General features: G+C 41.0%; 1 protein-coding gene across 3 annotated transcripts in view; it reads left to right on the top strand.

Annotated features, from left to right (window-relative positions):
- The window catches only part of LOC119979500 (guanine nucleotide-binding protein G(I)/G(S)/G(T) subunit beta-1), an 82,694-nt gene that overhangs the window by 61,710 nt on the left and 3,843 nt on the right, over positions 1 to 17,141 (top strand). For all 3 annotated transcript variants that reach the window (XM_038821809.1, XM_038821808.1, XM_038821807.1), the window contains exons 5-9: positions 1,908 to 1,971; positions 7,576 to 7,738; positions 11,088 to 11,154; positions 11,735 to 11,936; positions 16,405 to 16,621. In XM_038821809.1, coding sequence (XP_038677737.1) covers positions 1,908 to 1,971; positions 7,576 to 7,738; positions 11,088 to 11,154; positions 11,735 to 11,936; positions 16,405 to 16,621 — 713 coding nt within the window. The remainder of the gene's footprint in view (positions 1 to 1,907; positions 1,972 to 7,575; positions 7,739 to 11,087; positions 11,155 to 11,734; positions 11,937 to 16,404; positions 16,622 to 17,141) is intronic.

Here is a 17,141-nt window from a genome sequence, read left to right as displayed (position 1 = left end):
CCAGATTTTAGAAATATGGAGGGATAGATGCACAAACCAAGAATTGGCTAATTAAACTGAAGCAGGTGTGGATCTGATCTTTAGGGAAATCTAACTGCTTTGTGATTATTTGCATCTATACCCTGGAGACAAATCAGTGAGTGGGTTTGTTTAGATGAGCGGTATGACCCAGCATTTCTGCAACTTTGCCAAATTCTGGTTCTATGAAACAGGAACACACTGCCTCCCTTTGTTCATCAGATATATACATTAATATAGTTTAGATACTTGTTGTTTGGCCACCCAATTGGAAATTAAATGTAACTTCTTAAAAGATGTATTTATTGCTTCCAAAATGTCATTATTAAATCGGGCTTGTTTTTTGGAATATGCATTTTAGTAAACATTCCATTGCTTAATATATATGTGAACAAAACAGTTAATCAATAGAGCTTTCCTGTACTGGCGGTCAGGTGGCTTGCTGTTTACCACTTCTTCCAGCTGTTGTTTATGAATACGTTTCATGAAAATAACACATGACACGCAAAGTGCTTTATGTTTGTGGAGTGGAATATTAAATTTGATAATTGCAGGCCCTTGTACTTTAAATCTTGTATAGTGGTATACCTGTTTATAAAAGATCCAAACTCCGAATGCATATAAGCGGTATACCGTTGAAAATATCACTCTAATTTGATACATTATATTTAAAGATTACAGTCGTTAAAATATTTGTCCATAACAACAATATACAGAAAGCTAAATTGCATTGGTGATTAGGTTAACATGAGATTTATTAATATGTTGTAACTGAAATTCTAAAGCATACAAAGAACTGAATTAGTTTAATTATTTAGATTAGTGTGTTGCAGGCCTTCATTGTTATTGGTCCAAGTTATTAAACCCTTGTGATAATTAATGACAAACTAAGGAAAGTCTGAGGTGTATATAGCTGCACCTGTCATTAGGAGTGCTGGAAATGTGGGCAAAAATTTAAAATTTTTAGTAATGTTATCTGGGGGCGGCACAGTGGCGCACTGCTGCTTCACGCGGCTGAGGACCCGGGTTCAATCCCGGTCCCGGGTCACTGCCTGTGTGGAGTTTGCACATTCTCCCCGTGTCTGTGTGGGTCTCATCCCCACAACCCAAAGATGTGCAGGGTAGGTAGATTTCCCTTAATTGGGAAAAAAAGAATTGGTACTCTAAATTATAAACAAAAACATTAGTAATTTTATCTGTACTTTGATAAAATTGGCTATGTAAAAGTACCCAAGTGTCAAAAGTTAAAGCTAACCAATCCCATTAGACATGTTAAATAAACAGAGTACAAAAATGTACTAAAACTTCAGAGTAATATTGTTTACCTCCCAAAACATCAAGTATATTTAATTACAATGAAGTTTTTTTTGAAGAGCCTTTATTAATGAATTATTATTTAGAAAGGTTTGGTGTTGAAATATTTTGTAATAGAGCAAAGCTGAAACCCACTACAGTTTCAACATTAAATCTGAAATTGTTTATTTTAGAAACTTGCTTTTAAATCTTTCTCATACTGCGCAGAACCTGTTTTTTGCATATGATCAAAAAAAATCAAGTAGAATACAGTCATTTTGAGAGCTACATAATGCTTTAATCTGATTGAGGAAAAAACAGATGCGAACTGTGATTTGCTCATGTTTAATCACATGTTAGTAGAATGTTTTGGGGAATACACGTTGCTTGTATTTGACATGCGAAGCATATACCCATGGGTATTCCTTTCTATAAACTCTTGTAAACTTAAAAACTTATTTATAGGGTATACATTAAATGTAAAAATACTTGAATTTATTTTAGAATTTACAGATCACTTTTGAACTGGTATAGTTGGACCTACTCCAGATATAATTCTGAAAGTGGTATCAGCTGTATTGTTTTTCTCCCTATAGACTGCTAGTCAGTGCCTCCCAGGATGGGAAATTGATCATCTGGGATAGCTACACCACAAACAAGGTGAGTACAGTCTGAATTTTGGAATTGAATTTGCTCAAAGTTTCCATGGCTACGCTTAACCCAGTCGAGCACTCAAAATGTGCGCACAGCACCTAATTGTGTTTAACTGCACTGCTTGATCTTTTGGATCACAATTATACAACTTTAACATTTGTAAAATTACCTCCAGCAGCTCAGCCGATAATGCCATCACCTGCTGTACAATAAGCCATGTATGGCGAATTGTAATTTAACCCAAACTGGAAACGCTAAATTGACTTGTGGGCCTAGTTTAAAGGAGGAGCAAATTAGGACATTTGCAGATGATACAAAAATTAACCATGTCGAGATGATAGTGAAGAAGATAACTGCTGTCACCAGAATTATATGAATGGTTTGGTTGAGCGGGTGGAAAGGTGGCAAATGGAATTCAGCCCGGAGAAATGTGTGGTGATGCATTTGGGGAGGAAAAACAAAGCTAGGGAATGCGCAGTGAACGGGGAGATATTGAAAAGGGGTAGAGAAAGTGCGAGACCTTGACGTGCATGGCCACATATCTCGGAAGGTGGCAGGGCAGATGGATGAAGTGGTAAAGAAAGTATATTAAATGCTTTCCTTTATTGGACGAGGTATTGAATACAAACCGGGTTGTGATGCCGGAACTGTATTAAACACTATTTGGGCCAGAGCTGGAACTTTATGTACAGTTCTGGTCACCACGTTACTGGAAGAACATAATTGCTTTGGAGAGAGAATGGAGCAGATTTACAAGAATGTTGCCACAGAGTGAAAATTGCAGCTATGAGGAAAAAGGATAGGCGAGGGTTTTTCTCAGAGCAGAGAAGGGTGAGGGGTAACCTTATCTGGGTGTACAAAATTGGGCAGCTTAAATAGGATAGAGTGGAAAGACCTGATTCCGCTAGCTGAAAGGCCAAGTACCAGAGAGCAGAGATTTATGGTGATTTACAGAGGATTAGAAGGGCATGGGGGGAAAGTGTTTTCACCTGGAGGATGGTAGTCATCTGGAATTCACTGCCTGAATTAGTGGCTGATGCAGAAACGCTCAGCTCATTTAAACATTACCTAGATCTGCAGCTGAAGTGCTGTAAACTGTAAGACTAAGAACCGGGTGCTGGAAAATGGGATCAAAATGAGTTCATAGCTTTTATTCTTTAACCGGAGCAGATAGGATGGGCTGAATGGCCTTTTTCTGTGTCATAACTTTTCTTTGGTTTTATTTGTAACAAGTCTATTATCATTTTATCTTAAAATGCTGGGCTTCACATTTAAAAATAGTTTATTGATAAAGTGCAGCACAAATATGACTGCTAAGTGTTATTGAAGAACAGCAAGAGCTAAAGACTTTCAGATTGGGGCATATGAAAGTCGTCATGTTTCCCTCTAGTACATATTTTTGCAAGTGGTGCGGTGTTATCTGCACCCTCACGTCAAGCTTCTGCTGTTTCCTCGGTTTAATTTGCTTAGGATGCCAAACTTGCCCCGCCTAACCTTAAGCCCATGTTTCTCTATCACCCCTCACATGATCTCCACGTTTATCTCCAGTTCCACTGCTGAACATCCAACTTCCCTTCCATGCCTCTATGCTAACTGATGTAAACACTTCCCAGGTTACGTCTCCCTTCCTTTCAAAGCTGCTATCACCACCAGCACTCTTTCAAAACAAATTATTCTATCCATCCTTGTAAACTGTTGCCCCATCTCGAACCTCCCTTTCCTCTCCAGACCTAAATTTATCCAGCATTTTCTGTTTTTATTTCAGATTTCCAGCATGCGCAATGTTTTGCTTTTATTAGTTACTGCTGCTTCCCAAATTGGTACCCCCATTTTTTTTCGCAGCTCTCCTGAACCTCTCCAACCCTGTCACAGACTGAATCATCCTTAATCAAGATCACATGATATTTTTGTGATTGTTTCTATAGTGTATGTTTCCTCCTCGTTCCCTACCCGGGTGTTGACCGGGTTCCTGCATTGTTTTCCAATGCTGCTTGTTGTCCGACTCAAAGGGTCTGCCCTCACTTGATTCCACTACTAATCCAGTTCTAACCACAAAATTGCCTTCAGTACTGTTTCTTCCCTTCATGATGCTGTTACCTCTGGAGTGCCCAAAGTATGTGCCCTTCTCTCCAGTTCAACATTAGGAGCCCTTTGTGCCCTGCTTCAAACTCCCCACCCATGTCAATGATCATGCCTGTGTGATTGTTTGAAACTTTGGCACCCGATTCCAACACCAAGCTGAGTTGGTGATCCCATATCCCCTCTATCACAAAGACTGGCCACATATATAATGTGGTCCCTTTCACTGCTGCCACTAAAGGAGGCTTGGCGAGTTACTACAGCACATCTTGGGTATGGTACACGCACCTACTGTACGCTAATGGTGGGGGTCTTGATGTTTATGTTGATGGATGGGGTGACGATCAAAGAGGTTGCTTTGTCTTGGATGATGTTGAATTTCTTGGGTATTGATGGAGTTGCAGTCATCCAGGCAAGTATTCCATTATTGTAATGGACAGGCTTTGGGGAGTCAGGAGGTTCTACTTTCCACACAATTCCCAACCTCGCCTGTCCTGTAGTCACAATGTTTATATGGCTGGTCCAGTTACCTTTTTGGTCAATGGTAACCCTCGGGATATTGATGGGGAAGTTCAACAATGATAATGCCATTGAACATCAAGGCATGTGTGCATAGACTGCTTCAGTATCTGAGGAGTTGTAAATTGTACAAAACACTGCAGTCATCAGCAAACGCCCCCACTTCTAACCTTTTTGGAGGGTTGATCTGATTTTAACCTCGACTTCACAATTCTTGCCTACCCCTGATAACCTTTCAAACCCTTGTTAATCAAGAATCTATCCAGCTCTGCTTTAAAAATATTCAAAGGTTCTGCTTCCACTGCCTTTTGGAAAGAGTTCCAGAGACTTGAGATCCTCAGAGACAAGATTTCTCCATCTGAGTAACTCCTTATTCTGAAACAGTGATCCCTAGTTCTAGCTGCTCTGACAGAATAAAACATTCTCTCCACATCCACCCTGTAACTACCACTCCGGATCTTATGGTTTTGATAAGCCGCTTCTTACTTTTCTATCTTGTGGATGTAAACCCAACCTTTCCTCAAATCAATCCATGTATTCCTGGTTTGATAAACCTCCTCTGAGCTGCTAATACATTTACATCTTTCCTTAAATAAGGAGACAATTGGTAAAGCAGCTGAAGGTGATTGGAACTCCTGCATTAATGATTAGCCTCCAATAATCGCCATTTATTTTTGTGCTAGTTATTACTCCAACCAGTGGGGAGTGTGTCTCTCTATTTCTCCCTCTTTCTCTCTCCCCCCCCCCCCAAAATTGCCACTGACTTCAATTTTGCCATGGCTTTGTGATAACCCAGCTGACCTCCTTTTCCTAACCACTGGTGCCTACACCTCCATGCATCTTGGCCCCACACCGTGGAATCTGCTCCTTAAAACACATTTCGATCCTGGCTCTGGGTCACTGACCGTGTGGAGTTTGCACATTCTCCCCGTGTTTGCATGGGTTTTGCCCCCACAACTCACAATGGTGCAGGTTAGGTGGATTGGACATGCTAAATTGCCCCTTAATTGGAAAATATGAATTGGGTACTCAAAACACACTTTCATGACAGAGCTTTTTGGTTGCTGTGCCAAAGGAGTTATTGGGAGGAATATGTCTGATGCCTCTCTGAAACACTTTTGAGATGTTTTTCCCGAAACTGCTTTGTACATACAGATGGTTGTTGATTGCTCTACTTGTCTTAAAAGTTAAATTATATTTTTGGCCCAAGTGGGAAACGGTAAAGGTTAAATCAATTAAAAAGGATGGCCCACATGAAATCTGTTTCTTTAGTTTTGCAGAATAATTTAGATGAAGGGATTCTATTTTATACCATTTTAATAAGGCCATTCAGACATTTAACATTCCATGATGACTTCATCTGTGCTTCCATAATTAGACCCTGGTGCATGACTCGGGGGTCTTCCTTTTAGGGCATTTTTTAACCTATAAAAGGGGTGGCACCTTCATCATATAAAGTGACAAACTGCTAAAAGATTAAAATTTCATGCAAAAATGATTACATGTTTGATTCGTTATATTGCATCTAAATAGCCACCTGATCAGAGCACAAGCGAAAATGCATCTTTCTGGTCGATTGTGTGCCTTAATTTTTCTAGTGCAATGAAACTAGCACTGAACATTTACCTGTCGTGTTGAGGAAGGGGGAAAGCTGCCCCACCCCACCCCTCAACTGTCCTTCAGACATTTTATTGCATGTGATCTTAGCAGAAACAAATTGGCTTTGACTCCTAAAATATTTTTGTCCTGGTTTTTCTTAAGCTACCAGTTTCTAAAAAGAAGTCCTGTTATTTTGGTTCAGAGCGTGTTTGCCACTATAAATTGCAACCATTTGTGAGTCTGTTGTGGTTTTGTTTTTGATGTGTTGGGTACGGTGAATGTGTGACAGGCAAGTGGATAGTAGTGTTTTCTGATTAGCTCATGGAAATGTATTTGTTAAGAGTTTTTGATCTCCACATTTTCCTTTGCTCCATAGATGTGTTCACTTTTTATTGAATTCTATTTCTATTATGCCTGTTTTAGTGAACAGTATGGATGCAAAGGAATGGAAACTTTGGATCAACACCATAAAGAAATGCACTTTTTTCAATAGGTTCAGTTAAATCCACCTCTTTAAAAATGAGTTCCCACTGTTCATCGATAGTGAATTATTGGAACATTAGCAGGTGGTGTATTGTATTAATTATGCAAATTGATGTCCCAACAACATTAATCAACTCAAATTTGTGCATGCTAGTTTGTTCCATTGTTTTGTTTTCCTATAGGTTCATTGAATTCTGAGTTACTCTTATGCAGTGCTGCTGTTTACTAAGAATTAGTTTGTAACTGACCAGTTGATGCCTCCTGAAAACTGTTTTTGACATCTTTTACACTAGCTTCAGAGGAATGCTTAATTATTGTCTTCATCCACCATGTTAGGTGTGAGTGTAAATATGATGATACAAGCATGATACTATGGTGTTGATATGTGAGGTTTCTAAATGTTTATTCAAATGGAGAAATGAATATATTGCCAGAAGGAATATTACAATTGTAATTATGTAGATTGACATTAAAGGTTAATGGTAGAAAAATTTAGCTGGTGATTGGAGTGCATTCACATTTGATTATTAGATTTATAAAAAAATAATCAAGATCTTTTGAGTCATGGCGAGGCAGTATATTTCCTGATATTGGAAGTATTTCACTTGATACTGCTACCACACCTGTCATAGAGTTGCACAAATTCTGATGCTCAGCCAAGTATCAGTGCAGATGGATTTGTTTCTTGAGTTACGTTCTTTGTTTGTGGTTGCTGTTTGCAAAAGTATTATAACCTAAGGCCATAAAAACTATGTAAATTAGCAAAATTGGCTTTGAAGAAACAAAAGTAATTCACAATCTTATGCTCTGTTCACTTAGTAGTAAGGTGAGTTTTTTTAAATTGGTTTTGGTGTGCCAATATTTTCACTAATGTGCATTATAAATAACCACATCAAGATGTACTATATATTCTTTGTGTCTGAACAATAGGTTCATGCCATTCCTCTGAGGTCTTCCTGGGTCATGACTTGTTCATATGCTCCTTCTGGTAACTATGTTGCTTGTGGTGGTTTGGATAACATCTGCTCCATTTATAACCTGAAAACACGTGAAGGAAATGTCCGTGTGAGTCGTGAGTTGGCTGGACATACAGGTAAGGAATTCCAACATGCCCGTTTCTCTTATTGGAAGTTAAGGCCGTATTCATAGAAAGACATATGTATTTGTATTAATCTTAATGGACATTTTGACCTGATGTATGACTTTACTTTGCGCAATAAAGAAGGATGGGTCACCAGGGATATGGGAATTGGGTGAATATTGGGCTGACTTAGACCTTGACCTTTATTGCACAACAGTGCAGACTGATGGGTTTCTGAACTGTTACAATCCCAGTTGATATAACCGGGTGGGAAGATCCCAGAATGGAACCCTGACTCAAAAGACCGTGAACTTTGTTTTATAAAACGTGGGGGAATAGAGTCACAGGACCGCTAATTATTTGTTAACAACATTTAATAGCATGAAAAAATTGGATTGAAACAATACGCCTTTACTTCCCCCTTATCTTAATATTTACACACAGGTTTTAGGATTAACAGATTAGAAAGTATATCTCAATCTACAATGGTCCCATTAATACAACGCCCATTTTAAGCATACAAGATGACTGTGGGCAAATACACTCTCACTCTGAACCCAATTTAGTGTCTCTGGGTTTCTCGTCCGAATCTTCCCAGATGATTATCACATGAGTTTCCAAACTTCTCTCCCAAAAACAAATAAACCATGATTTAAAACCTTCTCTCATAATATTGCTTTCCCTTAGTGGTTTGCATTCTGTAATCCGGGCCAGGTTTTCCAGATTACACTTTTAAACAAAGCCTCTGTTCCACTTATAACAGCAAATCCAGTCCCTGATTTTACCCCAACCCCTTTAGGATTTCTTTGTCTTGACTGCTATGTAAACTGCTCACAATTGCTTTAACACTTGATTCCCAGACTGTATTGAAATAACATAAAATGTTTAATCTCCCTCTGGAGTCTGCTGTCCCACTTTGAATCTAGTTACTGCAATTGTCTCTTTAACGCAGAACACTTAGTTTACTCTTCCTTGAATTCTTCTGAACAATACCTTGGTTTCTCTTAACTTCAGTCATCTTAAGAAATTCTTTCTGTTCCGATTCCCTGGTTATCTGGACTGTAACTTGTTCCATAGGAAGTCTGCCTCTTTGCAGCTGCTGTCCAGTCTGTCTTCTGGTAGGATTAAGAAAGGTTCAATCCCGAAAGTCCTATATCCAACTGCAATCAAATTCAGATAAACAAACTTAAAAGCTTCTCTGAGGCCTCAGTTGCTGAGCAACCACTGCTGGTTTATTTATTCTTCACGCCATAGCTCTCTCTAAGCACAATTGAAACAAAGTTGGAATTTAACCAATCCCAACACATACAAACACCTTTGTCTAGCACGTGCCTAGCAATAGGTTTTACCCTTCCTGACACACAAACATTAAATTAAATACATTTAAAACAATACCTTATTTCTAATGTTTACCAAAACAAATCTTAATTCTTTGTTTTCCAAAACAAATTAGAATCTGGAAGTAACAGAATATTTGGGGGAGGTACCTAAAACACATTGTTCCAACTTTCTCCAGAGAGGGAATTGCTTTAAATACTGTTGGAGGTTTCATTGCTAAAGCTAAAAGATCCAGTTTAAGTTAATGAGACCAGAATGTAAATAATCGTGCAAGGTGACTTGTGTGATTTTTTAAAAAATGATATTCTGGATATTGGTGGCAATCCTCTCTGACTGGTGGGCGGCTCTACATTAAACCATAGTTATTTGGGCATAATGGACTTCGCCCATTCGTTACTTGGCCTTTTGGCTAAGATGAGTGTGAGATCAGATGTAATACCTGAATCTGGTATGTCTGTCTTGTGGAGACCAATTGGATTCAATTTGATTTGAATTGTTTTTTGGAGCAGGCAAGGAGCTGCATTAGGGGTTCACCTCTGTCCACACTTAGCTCCGGCTTTGTATCTCTGATAAAGTAATGGATTAAAAAAAAAGATTCTACGCTGTAGTGAGTATTATTTTCTGATCCTGATTTCAGCCAAATCTCTCTCAATTTCACTGTCACTAGTCACCTTGAGAGACATGGCCTGGATGTTCCTGTGCCTTGGCATGGAGGACAGAATTCAAACTAAATCCTTGGATTGATGGCCATAACGATTTTACCAAGCCTGTGTAAGAAATGTTGTAAATAAACATTGCTTAGAGGAATTAAAGGAATACTTACTGTCTCAATGAGAACATTAATTAAGTTACAGCTGCTTTAAAATAGCAGAGACTGAGTGCATGGTAGTTCTAGGCACTACCCTGATGGTTGCCATCTCCCTGGAAAGTCAATCACAAAAGCATTGTATCAGGATAAGGGGTTAGCTATTTTGGATGTGAATGAGGAACAATTGCTTCACTGAGGGTTGAGTCTTCCAGGATCTTCAAATGAACATGTTTGATGAACATGCTGGTACAGAAATGGCTAATCGATGGTAAATTAATGTGGCAAATCTTTACGCCCAACTTCTGCTTCCCCTTTGTAGAGTTATGGTGAGGAGCATTTTTCTCCTTTGCTGCAATAAGTACCTGTGCCTTATGGGAAAGTCCAAGGTTTCAACCCTTGATTTCTACAATTAGCTGACCTCAGCCCAATGTTCATGTGGATATTATAATTTTCCTCAGTTCCTTGAATTAAGGGGGGCCATTCAGCCGTGATGCTGCAGAAAATTTGTGGACATGGATGAAAGCAGGAATTAACTTGGCTGGGACAGGGTATCTTGCCAGTTATCTACTCTGTCCCATAATCACTATCACCTACCACTGACATCACCGTTGTGTGTCTGGAGTATGAATTTGGCACCCACTTTGCCCGTAGGCGCATGCACGCTGCTGCTGATGTGTGCCCATTGAATGCTGAGTGCCTGCGTGCTCACCCCACTTGTCACTTTGCACCCTGCCCCACTTGCTGCTTGGCACGTTTGCTCAGTGTCCCGCTCCCATCCCATGGTTGCTTTGCTTGCCACCCCCATTACTGTCTACCAGCAGGCAGCAAACAGGAGGAAGGCAGTGAGGGATTGAGAGTGGGGTGAGCAAAGCCGTGAACAAATTGCAGTTCCAATCCCAAGATTTTTAACTGGTGTTTTGGGGTTTAATTTTCTGTGAAAATACAAGCCCTTAACCATGGTGAAAATAACCTTTAATTGATGCTGCACTTGTTTTGATACCTTTACGTTGGTCAGTAATATAAAAGGTCCAATTCTTCAGTGGACACATTTACTGTGGTGCCAGTGATGCCAAGGCAATGCAACTGCATGTCCCGTGAAAGCTACCTTTAACTTGACTAAGCTAAAGGAGGAGGGCTATTTAAATGTGTACAGATTTTGGCCCTGTTATTGTATACCTGCAATTTTAATGATTTCTGCTTTATTCTTGATTACAGGTTATCTGTCCTGTTGTCGCTTCCTGGATGATAATCAAATTATAACCAGTTCAGGAGACACCACTTGGTGAGTGTTGAGGTCATCTGCCAATATCATCAGACTATTTTACAAATATGGTTTGAAGTGTGCTGTCAAGTGAGCAGTTTAGTGTTCAGGGTGCTGAGTGCACGTTGGGCAAAATGTTGTCTTTTCAAATATTAAATGTTGCTTCGTGATTGCAGTAGAAATTAGTTGCATCTTACTTGCTTGACTCATCAAGTTGGTGGGGGAGATTGAAATGTTTAGTCTGCCATGAGCATGGAACAAAATGATCAGATATAGTAAGTTGGCCATGTGCAGTTTTATATAAAAGTCTGATTATTTGATTCAAGCAAGTTGTGTGGGGGGGGGGGGGGGGGGGGGATTGGGAGGATATATTTGACCCTTTATATTTCTGTGTTTAATTTAAGCAGAACTTGTGATTTTGTTTAAATTGATGGCCGTTTAAATTTAATTGCCTGCAGTGCAGTGCTTGGGTTAAAGTTGTAAGCAGATTTAAACACAACTTGAAATGTTAGAATTACTCAGATGAAATTGTTGAAATGCTCATTCGAAGCATTCTTTTTGCATCTAAGCTACTTTGTACATTTTTTTTTTCTCTCACCAGTGCTCTTTGGGACATTGAAACTGGGCAGCAAACAACTACATTCACTGGTCATACTGGGGATGTCATGAGCCTTTCTCTTGGCACTGACACAAGGCTTTTTGTCTCTGGTGCTTGTGATGCCTCAGGCAAACTTTGGGACATACGAGATGGCATGTGCCGACAGACTTTCACTGGACATGAGTCTGACATTAATGCCATTTGTGTAAGTTCAGTTTTATCTTTTGTGGGTTTGTGTGTGACAGGAGTGATGCCGTTTTAATCATTAGTCAGTCAAAACCAAACAATATTGTTTGAACCTTCCGCAGCTTATTAAGATTTTGTTTTAAATTTAGTGTACCCAATTCATTTTTTCCAATTAAGGGGCAATTTAGTGTGTTCAATCAACCTACCGGCACATCTTTGGGTTGTGGGGGCGAAACCCACGCAAACACGGGGAGAATGTGCAAACTCCACACGGACAGTGACCCAGAGCTGGGATTGAACCTGGGACTTCGGCGCCATGAGACTGCAGTGCTAACCACTGCGCCACCATGCTGCCCGCAGCTTATTAAGATAATTGTGTGACCATTATTTACATTCTATTTAGTTCCTGTCTCCATTACCAAAGTAAATAAATGCTACTAAAAAAGATTTGAGAATTCTTTGAGCTTAAAATATCAATGCTATTCAGAATCTCATGTCAAATTGTGTATAATTATATATGAATTATACATAATATATATTATCTATATTTATAGGATTTTTAAAAAAGGTTCCTAGGCACAGAAAAGGTCACTAACATTTTATTGTTCATGGGATGTGGGCATCGCTGACGAGACCAGCATTTATTTTCCACCCCTGATTGCCCTTCGGAAGGTGGTGGTGTGCTGCCTTCTTGAACCGCTACAGTCCATGTGGTGTAGGTACACCCACTGTGCTGATGGGGAGGAAGGGCCAGGATTTTGCCCCAACGAAATTGAAGGAGCCATAGGACGGTGTGTGGCTTGGAGGGAAACTTGCAGCTGATGGTGTACTCACACATCAGCTTCCCTTGTCCTTCTGGGTGGAAGAGATCACGGGTTTGGAAGGTCCTGTCAAAGGAGTCTTGATGAGTTACTGTAGTGCATCTTGTAGATGTTACACATTTGACACTGTGCATCGGTAGTGGGAAGGAGTGAAATGTTTTACGAGATGAGGGTAAGGTGCCATCAAACTATTTTATGCTGGATGATGTGAACCTTGAGTGCTGTTGATGCTGCACTCATCAAGGGCAGCATGGTGGCGCAATGGTTAGCACTGCTGCCTCACTATGCCAGGGGCCCGGGTTCGATCCTGGCTCCGGGTCGCTGTCCGTGTGGAGTTTGCACATTCTCCCCGTGTCTGCGTGGGCTTCACCCCACAACCCAAATGTGTGCAGGGTAGGTGGATTGGCCACTCTAAATTGCCCTTTAATTGGAGTAAAAAAGAATTGGGTACTCTAGATTTTTTTTTAAAAAAGAAGCTACACTCGTCCACCAAATAGGGAGCATTCCATTACCCTGCTGACTTGTGCCTATTTGAATGTTTAAAATTACTGTAAGCGAAAATGTACTGCATCAAACAACTTTTTCTGATTCAGACAAAGCTAGAGCAGATATTTGTTCAAACATGCTTCTACTTCTATTTTGCATTCAAAGTTTAAAATTGAATCGTTACCCCGAAATGCTAATTTCCATGCTCCTTTAAATCACTTGAAGACAGTTTGGTGATTTTCTTTGTGCAAAGCTCTGAAAGGCAGAAATATAGGAACAAACATACGCCATTTGGCCCTTCAAGTCTCCTCCACCATTCTACTAGATCACAGCCGATCTACCACAATGCCATTTCCCCCGCACTATCCCTATATCCCTTGAAATCTATTAATCTCTGTCTTGATGTGGAGATGCCGGCGTTGGACTGGGGTGAGCACAGTATGAAGTCTTACAACACCAGGTTAAAGTCCAACAGGTTTGTTTCAAACACGAGCTTTCGGAGCACTGCTCCTTCCTCAGGTGAGGAAACAAACATGTTGGACTTTAACCTGGTGTTGTAAGACTTCTTACTAATCTCTGTCTTGAATATACTCGCTGTCTGAGCCTCGACAGCCTGCTGGGGTAGAGAATTCCAAAGGTTCACTGCCCTGTGAGTGAAGAAATGTTTCCTTATTTCAGTCCTGAATAGCCTATCACTTCTGAGACTTCCCCGTGTATCTCAAACTCCCAGGTAGGGGAAACATACCTTTTGCACCTACCCCGTTAAGGCCTGTAAGAATTATGTATGCTTTAATGAGATCGCCCCTCATTCTTAACTCTAGAGAATATAAGCCCAGATTCTTCAATACTATGATAGAGGAGAGACTAATATTGTTTCGCACCGATTTAGCCTTGGCATACTAAATAATAGGCCATCTGCAGTCCCCTGGCTCTAGGGGAAAGCTCTGCTGATGAGTTTTGTGCATATTCAGCTGCTTGAGCGTTTTCATCATTCCGCAGTTTGAGGTCAGCTGCCACTTAAAGCCCACAATGCTCATCCATTTTATTTGTTACCCGAAGCCGCCATTAATTTCAGGAAGGCAAGAGCCAAGAAATACAATACTATTCTAACAGACTCATGGCCGACCTACCACATTCTTCTCTCCATGAATTACGGTCATCGAAAACTCTACTGACTGTCCTCTAACTCCCATCACATATTCACCCATCACCAACGAGACCACTGAACTACACTTTCCAGTTAAACAATGTTTCTACTTTAAAATTCTCACCTGTTTACAAATCTCTCCATGGCTATATCTCCATCTTTATGCCTCTGAAGCACAAAGGTGCTAGATAATTAAAAAATGTTTTCTGTGTGTGTGGATGTGTGTACATGTTTTAAGTGCCTGCGTGTGTATGTGTACATGTTTTTAAAAAAAAACATTTTATTGAGGTATTTGTAATTTTATAGTAATAACAATAACAACTGAAAAGAAAGTGAATCCAAATATAAACATAGTAGATACATCATTTCCATCCCTAACGACTCCCTCCTACCCTTAACAGAAAATAACCTAACATCCTCTCTTTCCCCCCCCCCCCTGCCCTGCCACCTCCGGACGAACCCTAGCATTGACCCTCTTAGGGCGAATTTGATTTTCTCAAGACTGAGAAACCCAGCCATGTCGCTAACCCAGGTCTCTGATTTTGGGGGCTGAGTCTCTCCACGCTAGCAATATCCGTCTCCGGGCTACCAGGAAGGCAACGGTCAAGATGTCAGCCTCTCTCGCCCCCCCTGCACTCCCGGATCTGCTGACACTCCAAAAATCGGCACCTCTGGACTCGGCACCACCTGTGTTTTTAGTACCGTGGACATGACATCTGCAAAACCCTGCCAGAATCCCCTAAGCTTCGGGCATGTCCAAAACATATGGACATGATTTGCTGCGCTCCCTTGCACACCTGTACTCTAGCCCCAAAAAACCTGCTCGTACGGGCCACCATCATGTGTGCCCAGTGAACTACCTTACATTGTATCAGGCTAAGTCTGGCCCATGATGAGGAGGTATTAACCCTGCTCAAAGCATCCGCCCACCGCCTCACCACTATCTCTCTCCCCTAGCTTATCTTCCCACTTGCCCTTTAGCTCCTCTATCTGAGTTTCCTCCAACTCCATAAGCTCATTGTAGATGTCGAATACCTTACTCTCTCCCACCCCCGTTCTGGAAACTACCCTGTCCTGTGTTCCCTGGGGCCGTAGGAGTGGAAAGGTCGAAACCTGCCTTCGCAAAAAATCCCGTACCTGCAGGTACCTGAATCCATTTCCTGCTGGCAGTTCAAACTTCTCCTCTAAATCCTTCAAACAAGGGAAGCTCCCATCTATAAATAGATCCCACATCCTCTCAGTCCCTGCTCTCTGCTGTCTATGAACTCTCCATCCAACCTTCCCGGTACAAACCGATGGTTGTTGCAAATCGGGGCTTAGACTGATGCTCCCTCCACTCTCCTATGTTTCCTCCACTGCCCCCAGACTCTCGGGGCTGTCGCTACCACCGGGCTTGTGGACTACTGGGCCGGCGAGAACGGCAAAGGTGCCGTTATCAATGCCCCCAAACTTGTGTCCTTGGTGCTTCCAAATCATGGCTATATTTGCCGCCCAGTAATAGTTACTAAAGTTGGGCAGTGCCAACCCACCCTCCCCTCGACTACGCTCCTGCAACACTTTCTTCCCTCGCATGGTTTTACCCGCCTACACAAAGCCAGAAATCACCTTGTTTAAAAAAGGCCATGAGTGTAGGTATGTTTTAAATGCCTGCGTGTATACGTGCATGTTTTAAATGCCTATGTGTACACATTTTAAATGCCTGTGTGTACACATTTTAAATGCCTGTGTGTACACGTTTTAAATGCCTGTGTGTACACGTTTTAAATGCCTGTGTGTACACCTTTTAAATGCCTGTGTGTACACCTTTTAAATGCCTCTGTGTACGTACACAGCGCCGAACAGGCGCTGGAATGTGGCGACTAGTAGCTTTTCACGGTAACTTCATTTGAATCCTACTTGTGACAATCAGCAATTTTCATTTCATTTTTTAATTTCACATGTTTTAAATGCCTGTGTGTGTGTGTGTATGTACATGTTTTAAATGCCTGTGTGTGTATGTACGTACATGTTTAATGTGCTCTATTGTCTTTCAGTTCTTCCCCAATGGAAATGCATTTGCAACTGGTTCAGATGATGCCACCTGCAGGCTGTTTGATGTGCGTGCTGATCAGGAGTTGATGGTGTATTCCCATGATAACATCATTTGTGGTATTACATCTGTAGCATTCTCCAAGAGTGGTCGGCTCCTGCTAGCTGGCTATGATGACTTCAACTGCAATGTCTGGGATACTCTGAAAGCTGATCGTGCTGGTACTGCATACATTTCTACCTAAATTATGCCTTTTTTGATGATTATAAACATATTTCCTGTGCAAAGTAGATTTCAAATGTAAATCAGTCTTGCTGCTGATAACTTTTTGTGTTGCTATGAAATGTAAGAAACTGCTAGCATCATTTCCACAAACCGTAATAAAATGTTAGAATCATAGAATTATCATAGAATTTAAAGTGCAGAAGGAGGACATTTGGCACATCGAGTCTGCACTGGCCCTTGGAAAGTGCACTCTATTTAAGCCCACGCCTATCCCAGTAACCCCATCTAACCTTTTTGGACACTAAGGGTAATTTAGCATGGCCAATCCACCTAACGGCATGTCTTTGGACTGTGGGAGGAAACCGGAGCACCCGGAGGAAACCCACGCAGACACGGGGAGACAGTGCAGACTCCGCACAGACAGTGACCCAGCCGGGAATCGAACTCTGGTGCTGTGAAGCAACTGTGCTAACTACTCTGCTACCGTTCCAACCCATTTTAGCTGAAATGTATTCA

This window comes from Scyliorhinus canicula, chromosome 16, assembly GCF_902713615.1.
Source record: "Scyliorhinus canicula chromosome 16, sScyCan1.1, whole genome shotgun sequence".
Classification (NCBI taxonomy): Eukaryota; Metazoa; Chordata; class Chondrichthyes; order Carcharhiniformes; family Scyliorhinidae; genus Scyliorhinus; species Scyliorhinus canicula.
The sequence above is the reverse complement of the archived record's forward strand: the minus strand, read 5'-3'. Positions and strand labels throughout refer to the sequence as shown.